General features: G+C 44.1%; 1 protein-coding gene across 1 annotated transcript in view; it reads right to left on the bottom strand.

Moving 5' to 3' along the window:
- Positions 1-5,411: 5,411 nt before the first annotated feature.
- LOC144729820 (MAM domain-containing glycosylphosphatidylinositol anchor protein 2-like) overlaps positions 5,412-25,151 on the bottom strand; it is a 101,211-nt gene continuing 81,471 nt past the window's right edge. Inside the window, exons 12-17 of the mRNA XM_078610333.1 lie at positions 23,753-23,933; positions 23,395-23,661; positions 22,664-22,813; positions 21,400-21,521; positions 20,736-20,847; positions 5,412-5,647 (exon numbers count right to left, since the gene is read on the bottom strand). Coding sequence (XP_078466459.1) covers positions 5,562-5,647; positions 20,736-20,847; positions 21,400-21,521; positions 22,664-22,813; positions 23,395-23,661; positions 23,753-23,933 — 918 coding nt within the window. The 3' untranslated portion in view covers positions 5,412-5,561. The remainder of the gene's footprint in view (positions 5,648-20,735; positions 20,848-21,399; positions 21,522-22,663; positions 22,814-23,394; positions 23,662-23,752; positions 23,934-25,151) is intronic.

The raw sequence follows: 25,151 nt of genomic DNA, 5'->3' as shown, positions 1-25,151 counted from the left end.
CTGTGTACATTCACATGTTATGCTCACTGTGTGTGGCGTCGGTGATGTGTTCCTGGCACATTGCATTGGACGAATGTTGTGTTCGCTGTGTGTTGTGGGTGTGCTGGGGGGTTTCCTGGAAAAATGTATATACATTGGTTGTACGGATTTCGTATTTATTCGGGGGTGGGGTGCGTCGAGTTATTTTCCCTTCCTGTTGTTCTTCTCGTTGCGTTATTGTTGAAAAATAGTGAGGCACACGCGCGGTCAGGGGGTAAATGCGCTTTTATTGTCGTTTTTTTTGTATGTTGGCAGCCGGGACGGCTGCAAGCTATGCGGGGGGGGGGGGGTGATGTAGGGGTGTTAGAGAGAGAGCCGTTATGCATGGCAGCTTATGGGAAACAAACACAGTGGGCGGGGCTACGTGAGTGCACGGGGGGGGTGCTCTCAACGACGTCCGCACCAGGCAGCCCGGGGCCCCACCCCTCAGCGGGGGTGGAGTATAAAGGGGGATGTGTCAGAGGGCTCGGGGCAGAATGTTTAAGTAAACTCTTGAAGACCGAAGACTGCCTAGCTAGAGCCCTGGACTCCCCTGGGACGCCGCCCTTGTCAGGGCCGCGCAGGACCGAGCCAGCGGCGTGGTCCCGTGAACCAGAGCCAGGACTCTGGGACTCCGGGTACCGTAGCCCGACTGACCAGTGTCGGGCCAGACAGCCTCCCCTAGCCCAGTAATTGGAGGATTAGGAGGCAGGCTAGGGGTAGCTAGCCGTGTGTTCCCAGCTATCCGGGTGAGGGGGCCGATACCCCCTCCAGTACTGTATGTCCCCAGTGACTGTTGTGAAATAAATACGTGTGCCTCTACTCCGGTGTGCACGCGTCCTCAACGGTACTACACCTGCAATGACATGGGTTAGAAACATAGGCAAACAGGAGCTGAAAATGGTACAAAGAAGCATGTAGAGATGCACACTTGGAAATCCGTTGAGACATAAAAAGAGACAAATGCAGATTGAATGCATTATATTGGCCGTTAAGAAAAGTGGACTTGGGTAGGATATGTGACAGGAAGGGATGCTGGCCGATGGTGGAGAATGAGAGGAGAATGAGAGAATGAGAGGAGCAAACAAGGGAGGGGACGTGTCTGCAACTATGTCCACCGCAGGGCACCACTCGTGGATTCTAACATTGCAGCACCACGAGATGGCGACGACTTCGGAAGCCCTTCATCCAGCAGTGGATTGATCATGGTTGATTATGTCATTTTCTAAATGACTGCTTGACTGTCCTAGCTGAAATTCCGAATATGAGCTCACCTGAAACTACATTTAATATATATTAACTGCACCATAAAGTTGTTTTCCCACTCCATTTGAAAACATATCTCAGTGGTTAAATAAACAATATCAATACTTTATAACATGTCTTATACATATCTTGTAGAGAATATGTGTATCTGGGCGCCACGGTGGTGAGATGTCAACTACCTCACCTGATTTTTTTTTCTATTTACGTGACTTGACCGAAAGAACCAAGAATATGGTATACAGGAGGTCGTAGGTTCGATCCCGATCCCGACCCTGATGCCTGTATATTTGGAGTTTGCATGTTCTTCCCGTGGTCGCGTAGATTTTTCTCGGGCTTCTATACATTTCCACTTAAGATACTTTGTAGAGCTATCATTTGTGGCCAGGTCGTTTCTCAAAAAGAGCATTGTAGCTCAGTGGGCTTCACCTGGTAAAATAAGTTTTGTTTGTATTGCACCATACATTATATAAAATGCTGTTTGGGTAACATTTTCACAAGTGCGTGAAAATGTCATGAGTTTGTGAGCTGTATATGTACAGTGAAGAAAAAAAGTATTTGATCCCCTGCTGATTTTGTACGTTTGCCCACTGACAAAGAAATGATCAGTCTATAATTTTAATGGTAGGGTTATTTGAACAGTGATATACAGAATACCAACAAAAATATCCAGAAAAACGCATGCCAAAAATGTTATAAATTGATTTTCATTTTAATGAGGGAAATACGTATTTGACCCCCTCTCAATCAGAAAGATTTCTGGCTCCCAGGTGTCTTTTATATAGGTAACGAGCTGAGATTAGGAGCACACTCTTAAAGGGAGTGCTCCTAATCTCAGCTTGTTACCTATATAAAAGACACCTGTTCACAGAAGCAATCAATCAATTAGATTCCAAACTCTCCACCATGGCCAAGACCAAAGAGCTCTCCAAGGATGTCAGGGACAAGATTGTAGACCTACACAAGGCTGGAATGGGCTACAAGACCATCGCCAAGCAGCTTGGTGAGAAGGTGACAACAGTTGGTGTGATTATTCGCAAATGGAAGAAACACAAAACAACTGTCAAACTCCCTCGGCCTGGGGCTCCATGCAAGATCTCACCTTGTGGAGTTGCAATGATCATGAGAACGGCGAGGAATCAGCCCAGAACTACACGGGAGGATCTTGTCAATGATCTCAAGGCAGCTGGGACCATAGTCACCAAGAAAACAGTTGGTAACACACTACGCCGTGAAGGACTGATATCCTGCAGCGCCCGCAAGGTCCCCTTGCTCAAGAAAGCACATATACATGCCCTATGAAGTTTTCCAATGAACATCTGAATGATTCAGAGGACAACTGGGTGAAAGTGTTGTGGTCAGATGAGACCAAAATGGAGCTCTTTGGCATCAACTCAACTCGCCGTGTTTGGAGGAGGAATGCTGCCTATGACCCCAAGAACACCATCCCCACCGTCAAACATGGAGGTGGAAACATTATGCTTTGGGGGTGTTTTTCTGCTAAGGGGACAGGACAACTTCACCGCATCAAAGGGACGATGGACGGGGCCATGTACCGTCAAATCTTGGGTGAGAACCTCCTTCCCTCAGCCAGGGCATTGAAAATGGGTAGTGGATGGGTATTCCAGCATGACAATGACCCAAAACACACGGCCAAGGCAACAAAGGAGTGGCTCAAGAAGAAGCACATTAAGGTCCTGGAGTGGCCTAGCCAGTCTCCAGACCTTAATCCCATAGAAAATCTGTGGAGGGAGCTGAAGGTTCAAGTTGCCAAACGTCAGCCTCGAAACCTTAATGACTTGGAGAAGATCTGCAAAGAGGAGTGGGACAAAATCCCTCCTGAGATGTGTGCAAACCTGGTGGCCAACTACAAGAAACGTCTGACCTCTGTGATTGCCAACAAGGGTTTTGCCACCAAGTACTAAGTCATATTTTGCAGAGGGGTCAAATACTTATTTCCCTCATTAAAATGCAAATCAATTTATAACATTTTTGACATGCGTTTTTTTTTATTTTGTTGTTATTCTCTCTCACTGTTCAAATAAACCTACCATTAAAATTATAGACTGATCATTTCTTTGTCAGTGGGCAAACGTACAAAATCAGCAGGGGATCAAATACTTTTTTCCTCACTGTACGCGTGGAATTTAGTATATTTCATTTTGAAACGTACGAACTAAATTGTGCACATTTTATGAATATTACAGCGTGATTTGGTGTTGTTCAGGTTTATCAGCACTATATACATTGTCACACTTGCCTCTGTGTATGTGTGCATCGATGTGTAACGATGGCACCGAGTGTGTTCGCATTTCTTTACGAAGTGTAGCAAGTGAGTGCGTCATTGGGTCACCCCCTGGAGCGAGGAAGTCGCTTTCTGGTTTGGTGAGTTTAGGCACTTTGGAATTCGTTCCAGAATTCTATGTGTACTGCAGAAAATGTCTGACCTCGGTAATTTGCAGTGATGTGTGCTTTACAACTAGGAAAATCTATGCGAGCTTATAAATTTTTTGAGCGTACTTAAATTGATTATTCAATGACTCGTGACACTTTCTGAAGACATTTTCCAGGCTTAGACGCTGCCTAGACACATGCACTTTATTCTATGAGAATCGAAGACTATTATATATAATATACCCACATTTCCGTTGCTCGTTTGAGCCCACTTAACATATATATATGAAATAATTTCTGTAACTGCGTGCCACTAATGTAATCAGCTTAGCATATGTGGTAGTGAAGTAAAAAAAATGCATTTTACAGAATAAATTTTCAACCATTTCACAAACAGCAATATTTAAAATGGTCACAGAAAATGCACGCATTGGCCCAGCCTGAGCTGCGCTGACTACTAACTGCCACACAGGAGTTGTTATCTGCCAACAGGATCGCTTTTCTTCACGTGGACATGCGTGGAGCGTGGAAAGGTGTGCAGATCTGCCACTGCAATGCCCAGGAGGAGCAACACTCCTGGAGACATAACCATGAAGAACTGTCGAGGATTGTGTTTGTCAGTGCATGATTGATATAAAGTGGTACTGTGGTATACAGTATAAATATGACCGTAAGAGTGTATATTTACGAATTGTGTGACATGCATTCTGTATGGGCATTATACGAATCACGTTGCAGGTGTAAGCCATAATCTTGCTTCAAAACTGTACGTACATACATTTAAAGTGGACGTAGATGGCGATAAATACATACGGCTCAATTTTCAGTTAATTTCACTGCCTTGCCTTGTCTGAAGCCCTCGCTGCAGGTAAAATGATACTAGAACATGTGTAAGCTTCATGCCAAGCTAGTCGTGAGTCTTGTCAGAATAAACTACCACCACACACTACTTCTCAAGCCTCTTCTGATGTAGTAGTAATAATGCGATCGTTTGATTTGGAAACGGCTCATTTTTCAGGAAGGAAACATTGAAATATATTTGGCCGGGATCCAGAGAAAACCCAAGCATAAGAGGGGATAACACTCAATATATGCAAAAACCAAAGAAATGTATTTGCTATCTCCTGGCCACCTTAGAGTCAGTGGGTTTGAGAGTGTTACAATTCTGCCCAGTTTGTCTCTCAAGTGCAGAATTTCAGGTGTACACTGGCAGTCTTGGACACGTGATGTGCATACAGAGTGGTCAAAGCCCGTCCTGCACACTCGGCAACCCTTAACAGACGAGAGCCTATGGACACGGTAAGTCTCTTGCAAATTTAAACTTGGGTTCAGTACTCTATAATGCTGGATACAAAAAGGAACACAATACAAAATGTGTATCGTGCAGATGGTAATATCAAATATATATTTTAAAATTTGATGTGATGACGGTAAAAATGCTGTGCTTCACTTTGCATACAACAATAATTAGGAAAACTAAACCAACCGGAATGATGGAGCGTTGCATAAAAGTGCTTTGATATCACTCGTTCTTGTAATCTTGTGTCTATCAGTCTTATAAAACATTTGCAAAAACCAGACGGAAATAGAGGTATCTACGGTGCATTAAACAAGGGCCATAAAATGCCCTGCTTGCACTAAATTCTTGATGTTCCTTTGCTCAGATTTCCAGTTTTTTCTTCTTGAAAACCCACACATGCTCTCGGAATTATGCTTAATTCGTGACGTGAGAGGTATTGATGCTGTACATTTATTTTTTCATTCCATTATAATACATTGCTGCTCATATAGAGTTCCACCAGGTGGCCAGAGGTATTCATGCGGATTCTGGACATTGTAAATCACCAACTCGTCCGATAAGGAAACCGTTGGTGTTGGTCCTCCCATCACCGAAGCGTCAGCCAGGCGGTGGCGATACTGAGCAGAGGCAGACACGAGGCAGAGAGGGCCACTGCCGGCACTCCCCTTGCACCTGAAGCACAAGCACTCACGATTAACAATGCAGTGTGACATGCGAGGTCCCTCAACCCTGTCTGCTTAAAACCAAAACAGTCATTCGCGTCATTGCGCCTCTGAGTAGCACGGTTGGCTATGTGTGGTACTAAAGAAGTTCAACATATTCTTGGTTCTTTCGGTAAAGTCACGTAGAAGGGAAATAATTAAATAATAAAAATTAAACAATAACATTCTCACGACGTTTCGATTGCAACACAAGCAATCACCTGATGATGATTGCTTGTGTTGCAATCGAACCGTCGTGAGAATGTTATTATTATTTCCCTTCTACGTGACTTTATCGAAAGAACCAAGAATATGAATCCCTGCAGTCACGAAAGCTTTAAATCGAAAAAAGTTCAATATACATTGTGGAGAAGTTAAGCGAACAAAATCAATAAGCAGACAATTCTCCTTCCCCCCTCAGTCTCTCCACATAAAAAAATTAACGATTTTATTTAAACATCAACATGGCCTTCTGGGAGCAATTTCATTCAGCGGTATTGGTTTAACACAAGCAAACTGAGGACCATCTTTGACTTTCAGTGTATCATCAACAGTCAGGCTTGCTGAGAGCAATGCAAGGTGCCAGACTGCTAGAAATTAAAATTTTAAAAATCTACACGCATCAACACAAGCTCCATCTAACAGCAGCTTTGAAGACATTGACACATATTAGACTGGATTTGTGTTGTGAATGATCATATTTCAAATGCCTTGCTTCCCTATTTACTTACAATGAAAATTCTCAAATCACTATAACGGAATGATAACACAAATATATACCAAATGCATGAAAAGATTAATAAACTCTTAATTGCCAGAAAAACAATACTGCACCATGGTCACTGAAGACTTCAAAGGTCGTGTTGCACATTAGGAATGGACGACTCTTTAATCATTTGCTCGTGCAGCAAGGGAGTAAAGTGTGGTTTTGTGAAAGTCCTATGTGCTGTGCAGTCCAGCAATGAACTTGTGTACACCAGCATGCGATACCTCAGTTGGGTCGGTAGGTGGCTGGCAGGGTTATTGATTAACTGCACTTGTACACAAGTCACATGGTTAATGGCGACTCGGTTGAAGATTGCTGTGTGTGACACACGTGCTGTTGCATTTTACAGATTTACCAAAATAAATGTGTTTGCCCTCGATTTGGAGCACTTGCCCACGTCCTTCATTTCGAGTGTGCAACATATTTTGGCGAGCCTGGCAGGAACAGGGAAACTGGCGAGGGTTGCTGCAGGGGGAACCAGCAGTAACCTACACGGGTGTCAGTACTGTTTATGTGAAGAGAATGATGTTGTAAGACTGCAGAAGTGCCAGGGTTGTCACGCAGCACAGTACTGCTCGAATACCTGCCAAAAACAACACTGGCAAGAGCACAAGGTGCTCTGCAGAGCAATCAACACATTATAGAAAGAAACAGAATGACAAAAGACACCAGAGTGGAGGAACCCAAATATTGGCAAAGTTAGCTTTCTCAGGCCTAAATGCAACAACAGACTGTTACAGTTAATTGGGAAAAGATGCATGGTGAAGTGTTTACTGGACCACGTATCAACCTCTGCCCTTTGGGACACAGGAGCTCAGGCCACTGTTATAAATGAAGTATGGCGAAATAAGCATCTAGCGAAGTCAATAGTGAGACCAGTTGAAGAATTCTTGGGAACTGGTACAATTACTGGAATGGCAGTTAACCAAACAGAAATACCATTCACAGGCTGGGTAGAGGTGGCATTTAGATTGAACAGTAATATGGGGACCAGTCAGTGATTTCTCATTCCAATGCTGGTATCCAGTGACCCCAGGGTTGCAGAAGATCCCATTATTGGTTGTAATGTCATCGATGAGGTCATCAATGGGCTGGTAGAATGAGTAGAAGGAGGAGAGCCAATTGTGGGGGTTGTGGGTGAGGCTTTCTCCATCACTCCGGGAGACACAAACGTCCTCATCCACCTATTGTCTTCTGGAAACCGGGACAGTGATGGTGGGGCAGTCAAGACAGGCAAACAAAGAGTGGTGCTACCACCAGCTCAAGCCACAATGGTTCGAAGTCGTGCTCATTTGGGATAGTTGGAGGAAGATGAAGTGATGCTGTTTGTCCCTGAAGAGAAGCCCTAATGGCCAGAGGGTTTACACATCAATGAGGTCCTGGTGACACTGAGTAGAGGCAACTCACCCAGCATACCAATCTCAGTGATCAACACAACCAAACAGCATCATATTTGATCAGCGGGTCACCCTAGGACACTTACAGCCGGTGAAATCTGTGTATCCAGCAGCAGTAAGACCTGTGGCATATCACCAAGGCACCCATATTCAGGACATGCCAAGAAACACAGGGTGACCACACAACTGGTGGAGCGTCCTTCATTTCGAGTGTGCAACATATTTTGGCGAGCCTGGCAGGAACAGGGAAACTGGCGAGGGTTGCTGCAGGGGGAACCAGCAGTAACCTACACGGGTGTCAGTACTGTTTATGTGAAGAGAATGATGTTGTAAGACTGCAGAAGTGCCAGGGTTGTCACGCAGCACAGTACTGCTCGAATACCTGCCAAAAACAACACTGGCAAGAGCACAAGGTGCTCTGCAGAGCAATCAACACATTATAGAAAGAAACAGAATGACAAAAGACACCAGAGTGGAGGAACCCAAATATTGGCAAAGTTAGCTTTCTCAGGCCTAAATGCAACAACAGACTGTTACAGTTAATTGGGAAAAGATGCATGGTGAAGTGTTTACTGGACCACGTATCAACCTCTGCCCTTTGGGACACAGGAGCTCAGGCCACTGTTATAAATGAAGTATGGCGAAATAAGCATCTAGCGAAGTCAATAGTGAGACCAGTTGAAGAATTCTTGGGAACTGGTACAATTACTGGAATGGCAGTTAACCAAACAGAAATACCATTCACAGGCTGGGTAGAGGTGGCATTTAGATTGAACAGTAATATGGGGACCAGTCAGTGATTTCTCATTCCAATGCTGGTATCCAGTGACCCCAGGGTTGCAGAAGATCCCATTATTGGTTGTAATGTCATCGATGAGGTCATCAATGGGCTGGTAGAATGAGTAGAAGGAGGAGAGCCAATTGTGGGGGTTGTGGGTGAGGCTTTCTCCATCACTCCGGGAGACACAAACGTCCTCATCCACCTATTGTCTTCTGGAAACCGGGACAGTGATGGTGGGGCAGTCAAGACAGGCAAACAAAGAGTGGTGCTACCACCAGCTCAAGCCACAATGGTTCGAAGTCGTGCTCATTTGGGATAGTTGGAGGAAGATGAAGTGATGCTGTTTGTCCCTGAAGAGAAGCCCTAATGGCCAGAGGGTTTACACATCAATGAGGTCCTGGTGACACTGAGTAGAGGCAACTCACCCAGCATACCAATCTCAGTGATCAACACAACCAAACAGCATCATATTTGATCAGCGGGTCACCCTAGGACACTTACAGCCGGTGAAATCTGTGTATCCAGCAGCAGTAAGACCTGTGGCATATCACCAAGGCACCCATATTCAGGACATGCCAAGAAACACAGGGTGACCACACAACTGGTGGAGCAAAAGCTAAGGGGCTGCAGCTGAGGCCAAAAGTTAAACAGCAAGGTGAAAAATGGAACCCACTGGTAAAACTGGACCACCTAACAAAGGAACAGCAAATTGCCGCCAAGATGATGCTCAGACAGGAATGCCATTCTTTTTCTAGGGATGGCAATGATGTTGGGAGCATACCTTAATTTAAAATGCATATCACCCTCAAGGATAGGCTCCAGTGCAAAAGATGTACGTTGCAGTCCCAAAACCATTGCATAATGAAGTTAAGCAGTATCTGCAAGACTTGATCAATCGAGGCTGGGTGACAAAATCAAGATCATCATATTCTTCACCCATTGTCTGCGTAAGGAAGAAAGACGGAAACCTGAGACTATTTTGTGATTACCGAGAGCTGAACTGGAAGTCTGTCCCTGACAGGCATACCATTCCAAGGATCCAAGACATGCTTGACAGTTTGAGTGGGAGTTCTTGGTTTTCGGTTTTAGACCAAGGGAAAGCCTACCATCAAGGCTTCCTCGATTAAGAAAGTCGCCCCCTCACAGCTTTTATCACACCATGGGGATTATATGAATGGGTGCGTATTCCCTTTGGTTTGAGTTCAGCACCAGCAGAATTCCAGAGGAGCATGGAGGACTGCCTGTCTGGCCTTCGGGATGAAATATGTCAGCATTATCTGGATGACAACCTTGTTTACAGAAAGTCCTTTGAAGATCATGTGCGGCATGTACATACGGTCTTGCGTCGGTATCAACAGCATGGTGTCAAACTGACAGCCAAGAAATGTGAGTTGTTCCAGAGCAAGGTGCGATACTTATGCAAAATTGTATCGAAAGATGGCTATACTATGTACCCAGCAGAGATTGCCCCAGCTCAAGCACTTAAAGCAAGGAAGCCTGCAACAGTGTGAGAGCTCAGGAAGATGTTGGGATTCATCTCTTACTACAGGTCGTATATACAGAACTTTTCAAGTAATTTAAAAACAAAAAAAAACAGTACAGGGAACAAAATCAGGCCAACTGCTTAGCAGAACACCAATAACATGGACAGATTCCCACCAAAGGGTTCTGATACAGTTGGTTGATCACCAGTCCACCGATATTGGCATACCCAAACTTTAATCAACCATTCATCTTACATTGTGATGCCTCACAAGAAGGTCTGGGAGCTATCCTTTACCAGAGGTAAGATGGAATAATTATAGTCATAGCATATGGGTCCAGAACTCTCACTAGAGAAAAATTACCACCTTCACTGAGGCTGAAATTTCTGGCACTGAAATAAGCAGTTTGTGAACGTTTCTGGGATTATCTGTATCATGCCCCTTCGTTTGTGGTATACAGACAATAATCCCCTCACCTATGTCCTCACCACTGCCAAACGCAATGCAACTGGACAAAGATGGGTTGCCGATTTGGCCGACTTTGATTTCACAATCAAGTACCACCCGGGTAGAACCAATGCAGATGCTGATGGACTGTCAAGGATGCCACTGGACATTGATGGATTCATAGCTCAGTGCACTGAAAAAGTCAGCCCAGAGGTTATTAGTGCAACAATGCAGGGAGTCACCATTTAATATGAGGAATCAACAGCCTGTTCCAGATTGATAACACTCTATGCCATTGAAATACAGGAGGATTGTCACTCACTAGCTTGCTCGGTGCAACCGATCCCAATGGGTGAACTCAGACAATCACAGCAAAGAGACGCAGTAATTGGCAAATTATTGGAGTACAAAGGCAAAATCAAAGGCCCACAGTAAAAGCAAGCCAGATAGAAAACTGGGACGTGAGGGCATTATTAAGAGAATGGGCAAAGCTTCACATCAGTAAGGAGGGAATTCTGTAACGGAAAACCAATACCAGGTCCTATCTGGTATTGCCTAAAATGTATCACCCATTGGTCTATAAATAAATGCATCAGGAAATGGGCCATCTTGGCGTAGAAAGGACATTGGACTTGATCAGAGATCGATTTTATTGGCCCAGGATACAGAACGACATCGAGAATTTTGTCACAAAGGTATGTGACTGCCTAAAGAAAAGAAAGCCAAACACACCAACACGGCACCTTTGTCTAACATCAAAACCACATACCCTTTTGAGATGGTTTCCATTGATTTATAAACCTAGAAATATGTAAGCAGGGATATGAATATATCCTGGTGGTAATGGATCATTTTACACGATTTGCTCAAGCTTATGTTAGAACAAATAAAACAGCAAAAAAGGTGGCTGACAAGCCATTCAATGACTACGCTCTTAAATTTGGTTTCCCCACAAAAATACACCATGATCAGGGAATATAATTTGAGAATCAGCTGATGGCCCAATGAAAGAAAAATTCAACAGGACCCTGCTGTTAATCTTAAGGACTCTGAGCAGAATACAGATTGGAAGAGCTCCCTGGCCAAGGTAGTGCATGCCTATAACTGTACTCGTAGTGAAGCCACAGGATTCTCACCTTTTTATCTTCTTTTTGGGAGGTCTCCAAAACTACCAGTAGATCTTATTTTTGGTTTTGAACACCAGGGAGAGGAAGGCTCCTATAACCAATATGTGGAGACAGCGAATGGTGGAAGCCTACAGAATAGCATCCGACTGTGCAACAAAAGAAGCCACTAAAAAGAAAGGCCAGTATGACAAGAAAATTCATGGGGCAGAGTTACAGCAAGGCAATCGTGTCCTGGTGAGAAATGAGTGAGAAAGGGGGACTAGGTATAATTCGCTCCTACTTGGAGGCCAAGGTGTATGTTGTCATTGGCAGAAAAAGTAATGACAGCCCAATTTATGAGGTGAAACCTGAGAGCGGTGAAGGGAGAACCAAGGTGATTTATCGGAATTTGCTGCAACCTTGTGACTTCCTCTCAATTGAGCAGCAACGGAGTAACAAAGCAACAAAGAAAACTCACCAAACAAGGACAAGAGGCCCATGGAAAGACACGCAGGAACCAACAGACAGTGAGTTGTAAACTGAGGAAGGATTTGATAGAGGTTACTTCAATTGGCCAAAAACTGTTCAGCAAGCTACAGTAATACAATACACGGAATCACCGTTGAACCCAGAAGCTGAAGAATTCCACCCACACAAGATAGAAGGTGAACAACAGTTATCGGCAACAGCCGAGGCACATGTATCACCAATTGGTACAGAGAGCAGGGAGACAGATTCAGAGAGTGAATATCAGTTAACTGAAGGAACTGAGGGACAGATCTTGTGGAAGGGATCAGAATACAGTGAGACCGATTTGGCTATAAATAATGGAGAGCAGTTGGAACAGAGTGATGAAGAGGATGAGAGTAGTCATCACAACAGGAGACTCCACCCTCAAAGAGAGAGGAGACAGCCAAAGACACAGGAGCAGGGAAACTGGCGAGGGTTGCTGGAGGGGGAACCAGCAGGCTCGCCAAAATGTTGCACACTCGAAATGAAGGACGGGGGCAGGTGCTCCGAATCGAGGGCAAACACATTTATTGTGTTCTTGGTTTTTTCGGTAAAGTCACGTAGAAAGGAAGTAATAAAATAATAAAAATAAAACATAATAAAATAATTCTCACGACGTTTCGGCCACAACGCAAGCAGCCGTCTTCAGGTGGAGAACAGGTCTGTCAAGTAGACAGAGTCTGAATGGCACGCTCCAGGCTTGGAGCGACTATTTATGCTGGGATGGAGAGCGAAGAGAATCTTGACAACATAATTTGCATATCAAGAGGAATTTAGCATATTTATGGGAAATGCAGATATGCGACCAGTACTACTTGTGACATGCGTAGGAGGTTTGGCGAGGGGTTTAAAGTCATTATGCCCATGCATTATGCAGGATTAGCAGTATCAAAGGGAGGGAGTAAGGTTAGAATTAATAAAGGGAAGGAATGTTAATAATATGGCGCCGCAGCAACTAATATGCTTATTGACTATACCTTGTCATATTACACTGTTTTATTCTACCCACTCAACTGTATAGCACACTGCTATATATTCACTATAAAATTACGATACTATATATTACCTTATACATTGTATTAAACATTACACTTTAATACTATTTATTATTATATAATATGCTATACACTATACCATAAACCGTCGCGTGAAAGGTACTAAGAGGAAGCAACGAAATATGTCAATGGGAGAATGGTGGTAGGAAGCTTGCAGCGGAGCAAAGAATCCATTCCCTGCGGAGTGCATATCAAGAGGAATTTAGCATATTTATGGGAAATGCAGATATGCAACCAGTACTACTTGTGAAATGCGTAGGAGGATTGGCGAGGGGTTTAAAGTCATTATGCCCATGCATTACGCAGGATCAGCAGTATCAAAGGGAGGGAGTAAGGTTAGAATTAATAAAGGGAAGGAATGTTAATAATATGGCGCCGCAGCAACTAATATGCTTATTGACTATACCTTGTCATATTACACTGTTTTATTCTACCCACTCAACTGTATAGCACACTGCTATATATTCACTATAAAATTACGATACTATATATTACCTTATACATTGTATTAAACATTACACTTTAATACTATTTATTATTATATAACATGCTATACACTATACCATAAACCGTCGCGTGAAAGGTACTAAGAGGAAGAAACGAAATATGTCAGTGGGAGAGTGGTGGTAGGAAGCTTGCAGCGGAGCAAAGAATCCATTCCCTGCGGAGAATACAGGATATATAGTCAATGTCAGTGAGTGGAACGCGGTCTGAAAGTCAACGTAAACGTGGACACAATCAGTTAAGATCCGAAATGGTTTATTACGTCCTTCCAATGATTGCTAAGCCAGAATCCATCTTCTCGGTTGAAATTTTCTGTGTTTGTATATGTGGATCGCCTCATGAACGAATCTCTCATGGTAGCCAGATGGCTTGCAGAGAACCTCTGTCTTGGAGAAGTCAATATCATCTGAACCCACTGAATTGTAACAGTGATCTGCCATGGCTGAGGTGTTTGTCCTACCGTGTTTCAAGTCTGCTTTATGTTCACGGATGCGGTCCGAGACATGTCGTTTGGTTTCTCCAATGTAACTGCTACCACAGAGGCAACTTAGTTTGTAGACGCCAGGGTACTGTATGTCTGGAACCACATCTTTTACAGACGGGACCAGATCACGGATTTTATGTACTGTGTTGACTCGGACCTGGATCTTGTGTTTAATCAGGATTTTGGAGATCTTTTTTGTGACCCCAGCAATGTAGGGTAAGGTGATGGTCTTGAGAGGCTCCTCAACAGGATCCTTCTTGATGGTTGGAGTGATGGATTTGCGGATTGTGTAGTCGGAGTAACCATTAGCCTTAAGAGCTTGGCGTACGTGTTTGAGTTCACTGGCAATGTGTTCCTGGTCGGAAATGCATTGGGCTCTATGGCATAGAGTCTTGATGAGGGAATTCTTCTGGGATGGATGGTGGTGGGAATCCGGTTTTAGGTAAGCATCCATATGGGTGGCTTTCCTGTAGACAGAGTGGCTCATTGAACCATCAGGTCTCCTTTTAATTAGGACATCCTAAAAGGGTAGCTTGCCATCTTTTTCGACTTCCATGGTGAATCTGATGGCTGGGTGTATGGAATTGATGTGGTCGAGAAATTGGTCTAGAGCAGGCCGGCCATGTTGCCAGATGACAAAAGTGTCATCTACGTACCTCTTCCATAAGGTCGGGCGTAGAGTGGCAGTCTGGATGGCGTCAGTCTCTTAAATTTCTCCATGAACACATTGGCTACAACCGGAGATAGGGGGGGGGGGGCATTGGGGTGCCCTCAGTTTGCTTGTAGAAAGTCCATTCCAGGTGAAGTATGTATTGGTTAAGCAGTGTCTCACCAGGGGGGGTACCCCAGCGTTCAGTCCTTGATGAACCAAGTCTTCAATGATTGTGATGGTGTCAGGTACAGGAACTTTGGTGAATAAGGAAACCACATCAAAACTGCTGCGGCGCCATATTATTAACATTCCTTCCCTTTATTAATTCTAACCTTACTCCCTCCCTTTGATACTGCTAATCCTGCATAATGCATGGGCATAATGACTTTAAACCCCTCACCAAACCTCCTATGCATTTCACAAGTAATACTGGTGGCATATCTGCATTTCCCATAAATATGCTAAATTCCTCTTGATATGCAAATTATTTTGTCAAGACGCTCTTCGACCCTCCATCCCAGCATAAATAGTCGCTCCAAGCCTGGAGCGTGCCATTCAGACTGTCTACTTGACAGACCTGTTCTCCACCTGAAGACGGCTGCTTGCGTTGTGGCCGAAACCTCATGAGAATTATTTTATTATGTTTTATTTTTATTATTTTATTACTTCTCTTCTACGTGACTTTCCCGAAAGAACCAAGAAGATGAATCCCTGCAGTCACGTAAGCTTGAAATCGACATTTATTGTGGTAAATCTGTAAAATACAACAGCACGTGTGTCACACACAGCAATCTTCAACCGAGTCGCCATTAACAATGTGACTTGTGTACAAGTGCGGTAAATCAATTACCCTGTCAGCCACCTATCGGCCCAACTCATGTATCGCATGCTGGTGTGTACACGTGCATTGCTGTACTGCACAGCACATAAGGACTTTCACAAAACCACAATTTTCTCCCTTGCTGCATGAGGAAACTATTAAAGAGTGGTCCATTCCTAATGTGTCACACTCGGCAAGAGACACACGGACGAGAGGGTGGTTGGTAAATTGGCAAAGGAAAGAGCAATGAGAGGGGAGAGTGCCTACTGGAGTTCACAGCCAGCAGACACTCGGAGACAATGAGCACATCTTGCAAACAGGTGGAGTCTAAAAGTGGAGGACCCTAAAGGTGAATTTAAGAACGGTGTGGATGTGATTTTATCGCAAAAAATCATTCACTCAGCGCTTTTAAACACATTGTGGAGTAGTTGACAGCATGGTTATCTATATATACAGTGAGGGAAAAAGTATTCCCTGCTGATTTTGTACGTTTGCCCACTGACAAAGAAATGATCAGTCTATAATTTTAATGGTAGGTTCATTTGAACAGTGAGAGACAGAATAACAACAACAAAATCCAGAAAAACGCATGTCAAAAATGTTATAAATTGATTTGAATTTTAATGAGGGAAATAGGAATTTGACTCCCTCTCAATCAGAAAGATTTCTGGCTCCCAAGTGTCCTTTATACAGGTAACGAGCTGATATTAGGAGCACACTCTTAAAGGGAGTGCTCCTAATCTCAGCTTATTACCTGTATAAAAGACACCTGTTCACAGAAGCAATCAATCAATCAGATTCCAAACTCTCCACCATGGCCAAGACCAAAGAGCTCTCCAAGGATGTCAGAGACAAGATTGTAGAACTACACAAGGCTGAAATGGGCTACAAAACCATCGCCAAGCAGCTTGGTGAGAAGGTGACAACAGTTGGTGTGATTATTCGCAAATGGAAGAAAAACAAAACAACTGTCAATCTCCCTCGGCCTGGGGCTCCATGCAAGATCTCACCTCGTGGAGTTGCAATGATCATGAGAACGGTGAGGAATCAGCCCAGAACTACACGGGAGGATCTTGTCAATCATCTCAAAGCAGCTGGGACCATAGTCACCAAGAAAACAGTTGGTAACACACTACGCCGTGAAGGACTGAAATCCTGCAGCGCCCGCAAGGCCCCCTGCTCAAGAAAGCACATATACATGCCCATCTGAAGTTTGCCAATGAACATCTGAATGATTCAGAGGACAACTGGGTGAAAGTGTTGTGGTCAGATGAGACCAAAATGGAGCTCTTTGGCATCCACTCAACTCTAGATGTGAAGCTTTCGTGACTGCAAGGATTCATATTCTTAGGTTTTTTCGGTAAAGTCACGTAGGTAAAAAAATAAAATTAATAAAAGTTAAATAAAAATAAAATAAAAATCACAACGTTTCGGAGGCAACACAAGCGTCTGTCTTCAGGTGGAACCGTCACAGCACGATAGCTGTATCATGTGAGAGAAATTCCAAGAACACAGTATTTGTAAATATACTGGTTGAGGGTGGGAGAAGCCAAGGTAGGCCCTGAATATTATTTTTGTGAGGTTCGGTGCAGCTGAAGCACGCTGTTAGGAATGAGCCTTTGTTGTGTAAACTAGGTGCGGATGATGTAAAGGTGTGTGTAAAAGGGACTGAGCCTTTTTGTTATGTAGAGATGATGCGGCTGAAATCGCTGCCAGGAAATTAGTCTTTGTTGTGTAGAATGGTTGACTGAGCTTATTATTATGTAGAGGTGGTGCGGCTTAAATCGCTGTCAGGAAATGAGTCTTTGTTGTGTAGAATGGTTGACTGAGCCTATTATTATATAGAGGTGGTGCGGCTTAAATCTCTGCCAGGAAACGAGTCTTTGTTGTGTAGAATGGTTGACTGAGCCTATTATTATGTAGGGGTGGTGCGGCTGAAATCGCTGCCAGGAATGCTCCAAATGTGTAGTTAAATCTTTTTTGCATGGTTAATAACATCTTTCCAATGATTACTAAGTTTGTACCCATCATCACGGTTGAAATTATGTCTGTGTTTGTATATTTGGATGGCCTCGTGTACAAACCTTTGATGGTAGCCAGGAGGCTTGCAGAGCACCTTAGTCTCGGAAAAGACAATTTTATGAGAGCCCACAGCGTTGCCGATCATTGTTACAACCGAAAAACCTAAGAATATGAATCCACTCAACTCGCCGTGTTTGGAGGAGGAGGAATGCTGCCTATGACCCCAAGAACACCCCACCGTCAAACATGGAGGTGGAAACATTATGCTTTGGGGATGTTTTTCTGCTAAGGGGACAGGATAACTTCACCGCTATCAAAGGGACAATGGACGGGGCCATGTACCGTCAAATCTTGGGTGAGAACCTCCTTCCCTCAGCCAGGGCATTGAAAATGGGTCGTGGATGGGTATTCCAGCATGACAATGACCCAAAACACACGGCCAAGGCAACAAAGGAGTGGCTGAAGAAGAAGCACATTAAGGTCCTGGAGTGGCCTAGCCAGTCTCCAGACCTTAATCCCATAGAAAATCTGTGGAGGGAGCTGAAGGTTCGAGTTGCCAAACGTCAGCCTCGAAACCTTAATGACTTGGAGAAGATCTGCAAAGAGGAGTGGGACAAAATCCCTCCTGAGATGTGTGCCAACCTGGTGGCCAACTACAAGAAACGTCTGACCTCTGTGATTGGCAACAAGGGTTTTGCTACCAAGTACTAAGTCATGTTTTGCAGAGGGGTCAAATACTTATTTCCCTCATTAAAATGCAAATCAATTTATAACATCTTTGACATGCGTTTTTCTGGATTTTTGTTGTTATTCTGTCTCTCACTGTTCAAATAAACCTACCATTAAAATTATAGACTGATCATTTCTTTGTCAGTGGGCAAACGTACAAAATCAGCAGGGGATCAAATACTTTTTTCCCTAACTGTATAAGGGGAAATTTGTGAATATGTGTGTCTGTTTGAAATGTTTAGCATACTTCCCGACATGCAACAAACTTGAAATATGGCGTATGGGTAGTTTCCAGACTGTACACCATGCAACAAGTATAAAAATATACGTTTGTATTTTTTTTGGGGGGGGGGCGCAATAATGGATATTTTGCACGACAAGTGAGCTGTGACGTCACATCTTTGATGTCACCTGCATGCGGAAGCGTTACTCAGTGTGCCTGCTGATGTCACGCATCCAGCCCCAACTCTCCGCGAGTAAAGTGCCATACAAATGTGTTGCAGGTCAAAGGCGTTCTTCGCGCAGTATTGGTTTATTATTTGAGTCGTTTACTACCTTACACACCCTGAAAGTTGTGTGTGTCTGCAGCAAGCGCGTGTATGTGTACCTATGGACGCGCGCGCGTGTGTGAGGGGGGGCGTTAGTGTAGTGGTTAGCGCGCTGCGCTATGAACCCAGCAACCCGAGTTCGATTCCTGCTCACGGCCACCACCGGTGACGATTATTTAAACCGGTCCTGGGCCTCCCCTAGGTCGACTCAGCCTGAAACAAGTAATTGGTGTGGTGTGTGAACATCCAAGTCCTGGGCGAAGCCGGGTAGTAAAGCTAGTCTGGCATAATTGTCAAATCCGTTAGATGATTTAATTGATTATTGTGTAACTGACTGTGTATAAGCACTACAGGTTGTAAAGTTGTAAATATGAGAGGGCTATGGCATGTTTATGTTGAGTAAATTGCAGTTGAATATATCATTAAGTACAGTACTATTTAAACGTACTGTACTGGAAGTACAGCCAAGCACAAACATAATACAACGTAAAAATACAATTACAAAGTTATGGGAAAATTATCAATAATTTATATATTGTGATTTGCTATCGTATCATGAACAATTCTATATCTTAAAGAGAGGGTCTTTGCCTGGAACCTCTGTAAAATCACGAGCATTGATTCAGGCAAGCCTGACTGATGATGAGACACTGCATATGAAAACCGGTACAGATAATTTTTGTACTGAATCAACACTACTAAAATTATGGCACTCCCATGAGGATGTTGGGTAGATGGGATCAGGGTCACAACTTCCTATCTCAACGGGGGCTATGCAAGATACGACTGTGGGCCCCCCTCTTTTCTCCCGATTGCTTTTTACTGAAATAGCTACGGATATTTTAAACTCGTACACAATAATGTCGGCTATAAATATATATTATGTTCGTTGCACTGTATATTGGGTTTAGAGGAAGACAGTCTCACAGTGACAGTTTTTATACAAAAATGTAAACGTACAATACTCACATTAAGTTATCGTGCATCTTTCTTTCATGCACATGTCAGTTATCAAACAGCCTGGTGTTCAGTAACAAACACGAGTAGCACTCCTATATTTTACGATGTGTATTTTTCAAAAATCTTTTTCATTTGTTGCAATGTTTTTATTACGGTTAATTGAATATTTCTGTTTGAAATGTTTTCTTAACATTTTTTAACTGGGTCTAACACGTAGGCTTTCGTGATCAATATCATCCATAATATAAGTTTTTTGGGTTAGATCGCGTAAATATGAATGTGTCGTTAAACCCGCCACCACCCGACACAACCAATTAGTAAGGTTTGTCACGTAAACATAAAATAACAATTCGTTACTAGTACAGTACACCGGTATGTTGGGAGAGCAAATCCACAACATATACAATCTCAGTACGACGTTTCGCCAGTAATTACAACTAGCTTCATCTGGTGACAGCCACACATATTTACGCGATCTAACCCAAAAACAACCGATATTATTGATGTTTTAACTTGTTTGTCTGGTTGATTCGGGCCCCATTTGTAGCCGACTGGGCCCCTATGTGTCGCATAATGCTGCCACCAATAGCTGTGCCCCTGCTGATAAGATGTGTAAAATACATTTTTTGTTTCTATGTGGAGAGACTAATGTATGAAGGAGACAGAGTGTCTGCTTATCTGTTAACAACAACAACCGCGTTGAGTGATATTGAACTGCCATGGATATCCCATGGTGTACACTGCGAATACAAGGCACTCCGTATATCAGGGGTGATGTGCTTGCTGGTGCTTACAGTTAAGAGTTGCCTCCTGTTTCTCCTGTGGGCATGCCCCTTCCGAGATGCTCACATCATCAATCCCAAAGCTGCCTTGTCCGCCAGGCCCTCTCACTGCTTCAAATACAACCTAGCAGAGCGCACCGTGGGACTCGGAATCAGAATGTTTATTTATCCTGGAGAGATCCAATGAGTTATGAAGATGCTTTTTCACAGATATAAAGTAGGGGTGGGTCAGAAAGCTCCAACAAACAATACTTGCACGTATTACCGTGAGCATGGATAGATGAATGTGGTGAATGTGTGTTATTTCCAGTGGGATACAGACCGACATTCTCAAAAGTGTTTACCTCTGTCAAGTACTGGTATTTGTATCCTCAAGCAATCCCCAAATCATTTCTAACCTCAGGTCAAAGAGACCTGAAACTGCTGTGGTTGATATCGCATCCCTTTGATAAGTTGGTTCACTCCAGTCAATCGATCATCAGGTCGCGTGTGGTGGGGTAAAGCGTGGGTATGCCCACCGCTTCTAAAACGTCTGGTCAATGTGGAAGAGTAGACCAAGTGCTTCTATAGTTGGTTCTCGTGTCTAGTGGAGGGCCCTTCCGCCAGCAGTGGCGTGACCAAGCAATCGCATGGCCCCTAGCTTTGCGGTTAACTTACTGGGAGATTGAGGGCTTACTTGAAAGGGCCCAGCAGGGTTGACAGGGAGCTGCACCAGGCATTCCTCCATGGGCCGGCCCTTGGACACCCAAACATGCCTGTCCTGATTGGGCCCAACTCGAACAAGCACATTCAACATTCCTGCAGCAGAGGACACCACGCGGACATCTCACGAGACATCACGACAACGTATCACAGTGAGACAGCTGACATCTACAGCATATGTAAGAACTCACGCGGTGTGGTTATATGGTGAGCTATATTATAACCAGTCACAAGGGCCTAAAAAGCCACAGGTTTGTCCCTTTTGCAACGTGTTTCCGTAATTCAATTTAAACAGTCTTCGTCTGCTACACGATGTGGTGATACATCACACTCGTGTGTTAAATTTTTTTGTAGGCTGGAGGTAAATGCTCTCACAATATTAACCATAAACTCAGATTAAATGTGACAGCCATCAATGGAGATAGAGCACATTTTAAAAATACTTTAAGCATCACCATTATTAACATTACATCTTGACTTAAAGCCTTCGTGACTGCAGGAATTTATATTCTTTGGGTCTTTCGCTAAAGTCACGTAGATAGGTTCAAATAGTGTTGCGATCGAAACGTCGTAGTTCTTTGTTATTTTCTTTGAACCTATCTACGTGACTTTACCAAAAGACCCAAAGTATATTATTAACATTATCTATATAGTAGCTATCAATACACAGTTATGAGGTTTACTTTGTGAAATACAGAAATTCGTCATTTTAAGTGGAGAAAATGGCATTTATCATACAGATATCTCATCTAATTACACGTTAATATGAGTGTAAACAAAGAAAATTAGTATTATTTATAAAATAATAAATACATATCCTATTTTACATCGAGTCATTCACGCAAACGCTGAATATTGTGAACCACATTTTAAGATCACAAAAGAGGGACAAGAACAGCAGTGAGACATGGACAAGACCCCAGGGTACGGGGTAAACAAAGCACAGCGACAGTAATGTGAATCTCAAACACGTGAGTCACTTGCAGCTAGGGATGCCACCTGTTCTTGTTTTATTTTGACAGTCCAAGAATTGGTCTCTGTTTAGGGGGGGGGCAGGAATTGACAGGAATTAACTTGTACCGAGATCTGGATGCATCGCGTTGAACTTTTATCACAGTAAAACTGCACGGTTTTGATAGACCTAGACTGACTGAGAAATACGTCCGGATTTGGTCTGTGGGAAAGGTGGTGACCCTACTTGCAAAACTGATAGAAGTCGAGCCGATACAAATGCTGACCCGAGCTGTTCCCACGGCTGTGGAAATGGAACTCCAGGCAGGCAGATTTGAGACTCGTGCCGCTGCCACTGATGTTATAAATGGGGCTGATGAGACGAGCTCGCTGGCCGGCCTGGCCCTGCTGCAAGGCCTCCGCGTACATCAGGTTACCTGAATGCAGCACAATTTGGGCGAGGAACGGTGTGACATTCAATACGTCGGACAAGCGTCCGTGATATATACTCACCCGCTCGTCACCCGGTTCAAGTTGGCCTCAGGAATAGATTTTGAAGTTAGTAGACATCGTTGCATATAGTTGTAGTCGACAAGCCAAAATTAAGATCGCTTAAAATAATTTACTTTTCATTCTTGTAAATAATCTTAAAATACGATATTTGGTAATAATACATTTAATTATTTTTTTAAATGTCAATGTTTAAGAGCTACTCCATTTCACGATGCGGCAGTTTAAATAGTGGGGCAATTTTCTCAAATCACTCTGCCGCCTCTCTCCACTGATCAGTACACATATTACACCATTTAGTCAATCGGCAGGTAAAATGTGGGTATGTGGTCCACCTCTTCCAAAAAGTCTGGTCATTGTGGAGAGTAGACCAAATACACCCGAGTTCACTGTAGTGGAGCCCATCTTCAGTGGCGTGAGCAAGTGCTTGCGGGGCCGCGTCTTTGACAAGTCTAGGCTTGTATCTGTACCTATATTTCTGATGTTGACAATGATCTGTAGCGGTCACCTCGCAATTTAGTCAGCCTCGACTGGAAGCGTTGATCAGTGAAAGTGGCAGAGGCTGGGGATGCCGATAGACCAAACGGACGAGTTGTAGCAGAAAAATGAGGTGATGCGGGGATGCCAGGGACCCCGGGTGAGCTGTGGGTCCTGGGGGGAGGAGTAGGTCTCGGCCACTCTCCCGCCCCACGGCGCTGCTTCCAGTCAAAGTCATCATGCGTGTCCTGCATGAAGCCACACAGCAGCAGCTCTTCAAACCCACAGAAAGCCTCACCTGAAAAACACACGCACCCATGTTTCATGAGGAGCACGCTGGGGTACCATGGTGTGGCCGGCTGGCAGCGTGTGTCGGAGCGGTGCCCTACCATCAGAGTAGTGGATCCAGCGCATGGCCGAGTCCCCGGGCCCAAAGCAGGTGAAGGGAGTGAGGCGTAGCTGGTGCGCGTGCGGCAGAGCGAGCTCCACAAGGTTGTGGCTCAGCAGGTCTCCTCTCTGCACAGGGTCGGCTATGGCCACCTGCACACTCTGCCATGAGCCTTGCCCACCCTGCACACAAACATTGAGCCCTGCTCAAGCTTTGCTTGTGGTTCGGGCTGGTGACATGGCCCCAGCCCCAGCATTCGAACTACGGTGACATGGCCCCAGCCAGTGACAGCCATGTCACTGTGGTTCGAATGTGTCAGGCCACCATGATTATTACCTGTGGATGTTGTAACCACAGGAACACTCGCCGTTTGCTTCACAAGGGTACTTTAAAAATCCCTTGACATCATACGAAACAATTAGGCCTAATGTATGCCAGCGTCATGGTTCAAGTTTGAAAAATTACCCACATATTACTCAGAATAGGAATATTTTATTTAGACTGGAGGAGGAATCCAATGAGCTATAGAGGTATTTTTCACAGATGTCCAGTAGGGGCCGGTCAGAAAGTTACAACAAACACAATACAAAAAACAATGGTATAGGAAACGTGAGCAAGTCACTAAAATAAATAACAATAACTTAAGTCTATAAATACAAATTGCACAAGTACATCAATTCTTGCTAATTTTTCAACACTAATATCAAGCTTGGACAAGGTAACACAACAACAACAGATCCAGACTGTACCAAGACAACAACACACAGTACCTCAATACAATTGCACGTTAAAATTGAACTATCAATACGTGGGTAAGGATCAAAGTTACAAATCACAATGACAAATGTCGTATCCAGCACTAATCTTCTGCTTCAGGTTATTTTTTGAAGGAAGATTTACGATGTTACTGGAGAAAATAAGGCATAGTTAAAAGGCAATTATATGGACGTCTTAGGTTTCTTGTGTTTGACATTGGGATTAATGAATTAGCTAAGTATAGTGTATGGTGCTGGGGCTTGCAAAGCCACGGCCGGTAATGTGTTGTGATTATGGGCAGCCCAGGTTATGGGATGTAGTACCAGCCCTAGTGGGGTTTGGGTGAGCACTGGTTAGCGCTGAGGCACCACGAGCAGTGTGTGGTGCGGGCTCCCGGTGAGGGAGCGAGAGGGAGCGTCAGCCAGCCAGGGTTACCTTGGGGCATGATACGCTGGTTGACCTGCTGTCACGTGACCGGATGATATTGGAGGGGGGCCACCGGTGGACAGGGGCCGTGGGGCGGTCACGTGGTCCAAAAGAGCTCTCGGGAACCTTCGAGAAGGAACTCGAGAGACCTGGAAGGTGGGCGGGGCGTAGGGCGGAGCCAGCCCCGGCCCAGGGGCATATAACGAGGGCCCCGTGAG

This window comes from Lampetra planeri, chromosome 33 (assembly GCF_965212315.1).
Source record: "Lampetra planeri chromosome 33, kcLamPlan1.2.h2, whole genome shotgun sequence".
NCBI classification, from domain to species: Eukaryota; Metazoa; Chordata; class Hyperoartia; order Petromyzontiformes; family Petromyzontidae; genus Lampetra; species Lampetra planeri.
This window is presented reverse-complemented; position numbering and strand designations above follow the sequence as displayed.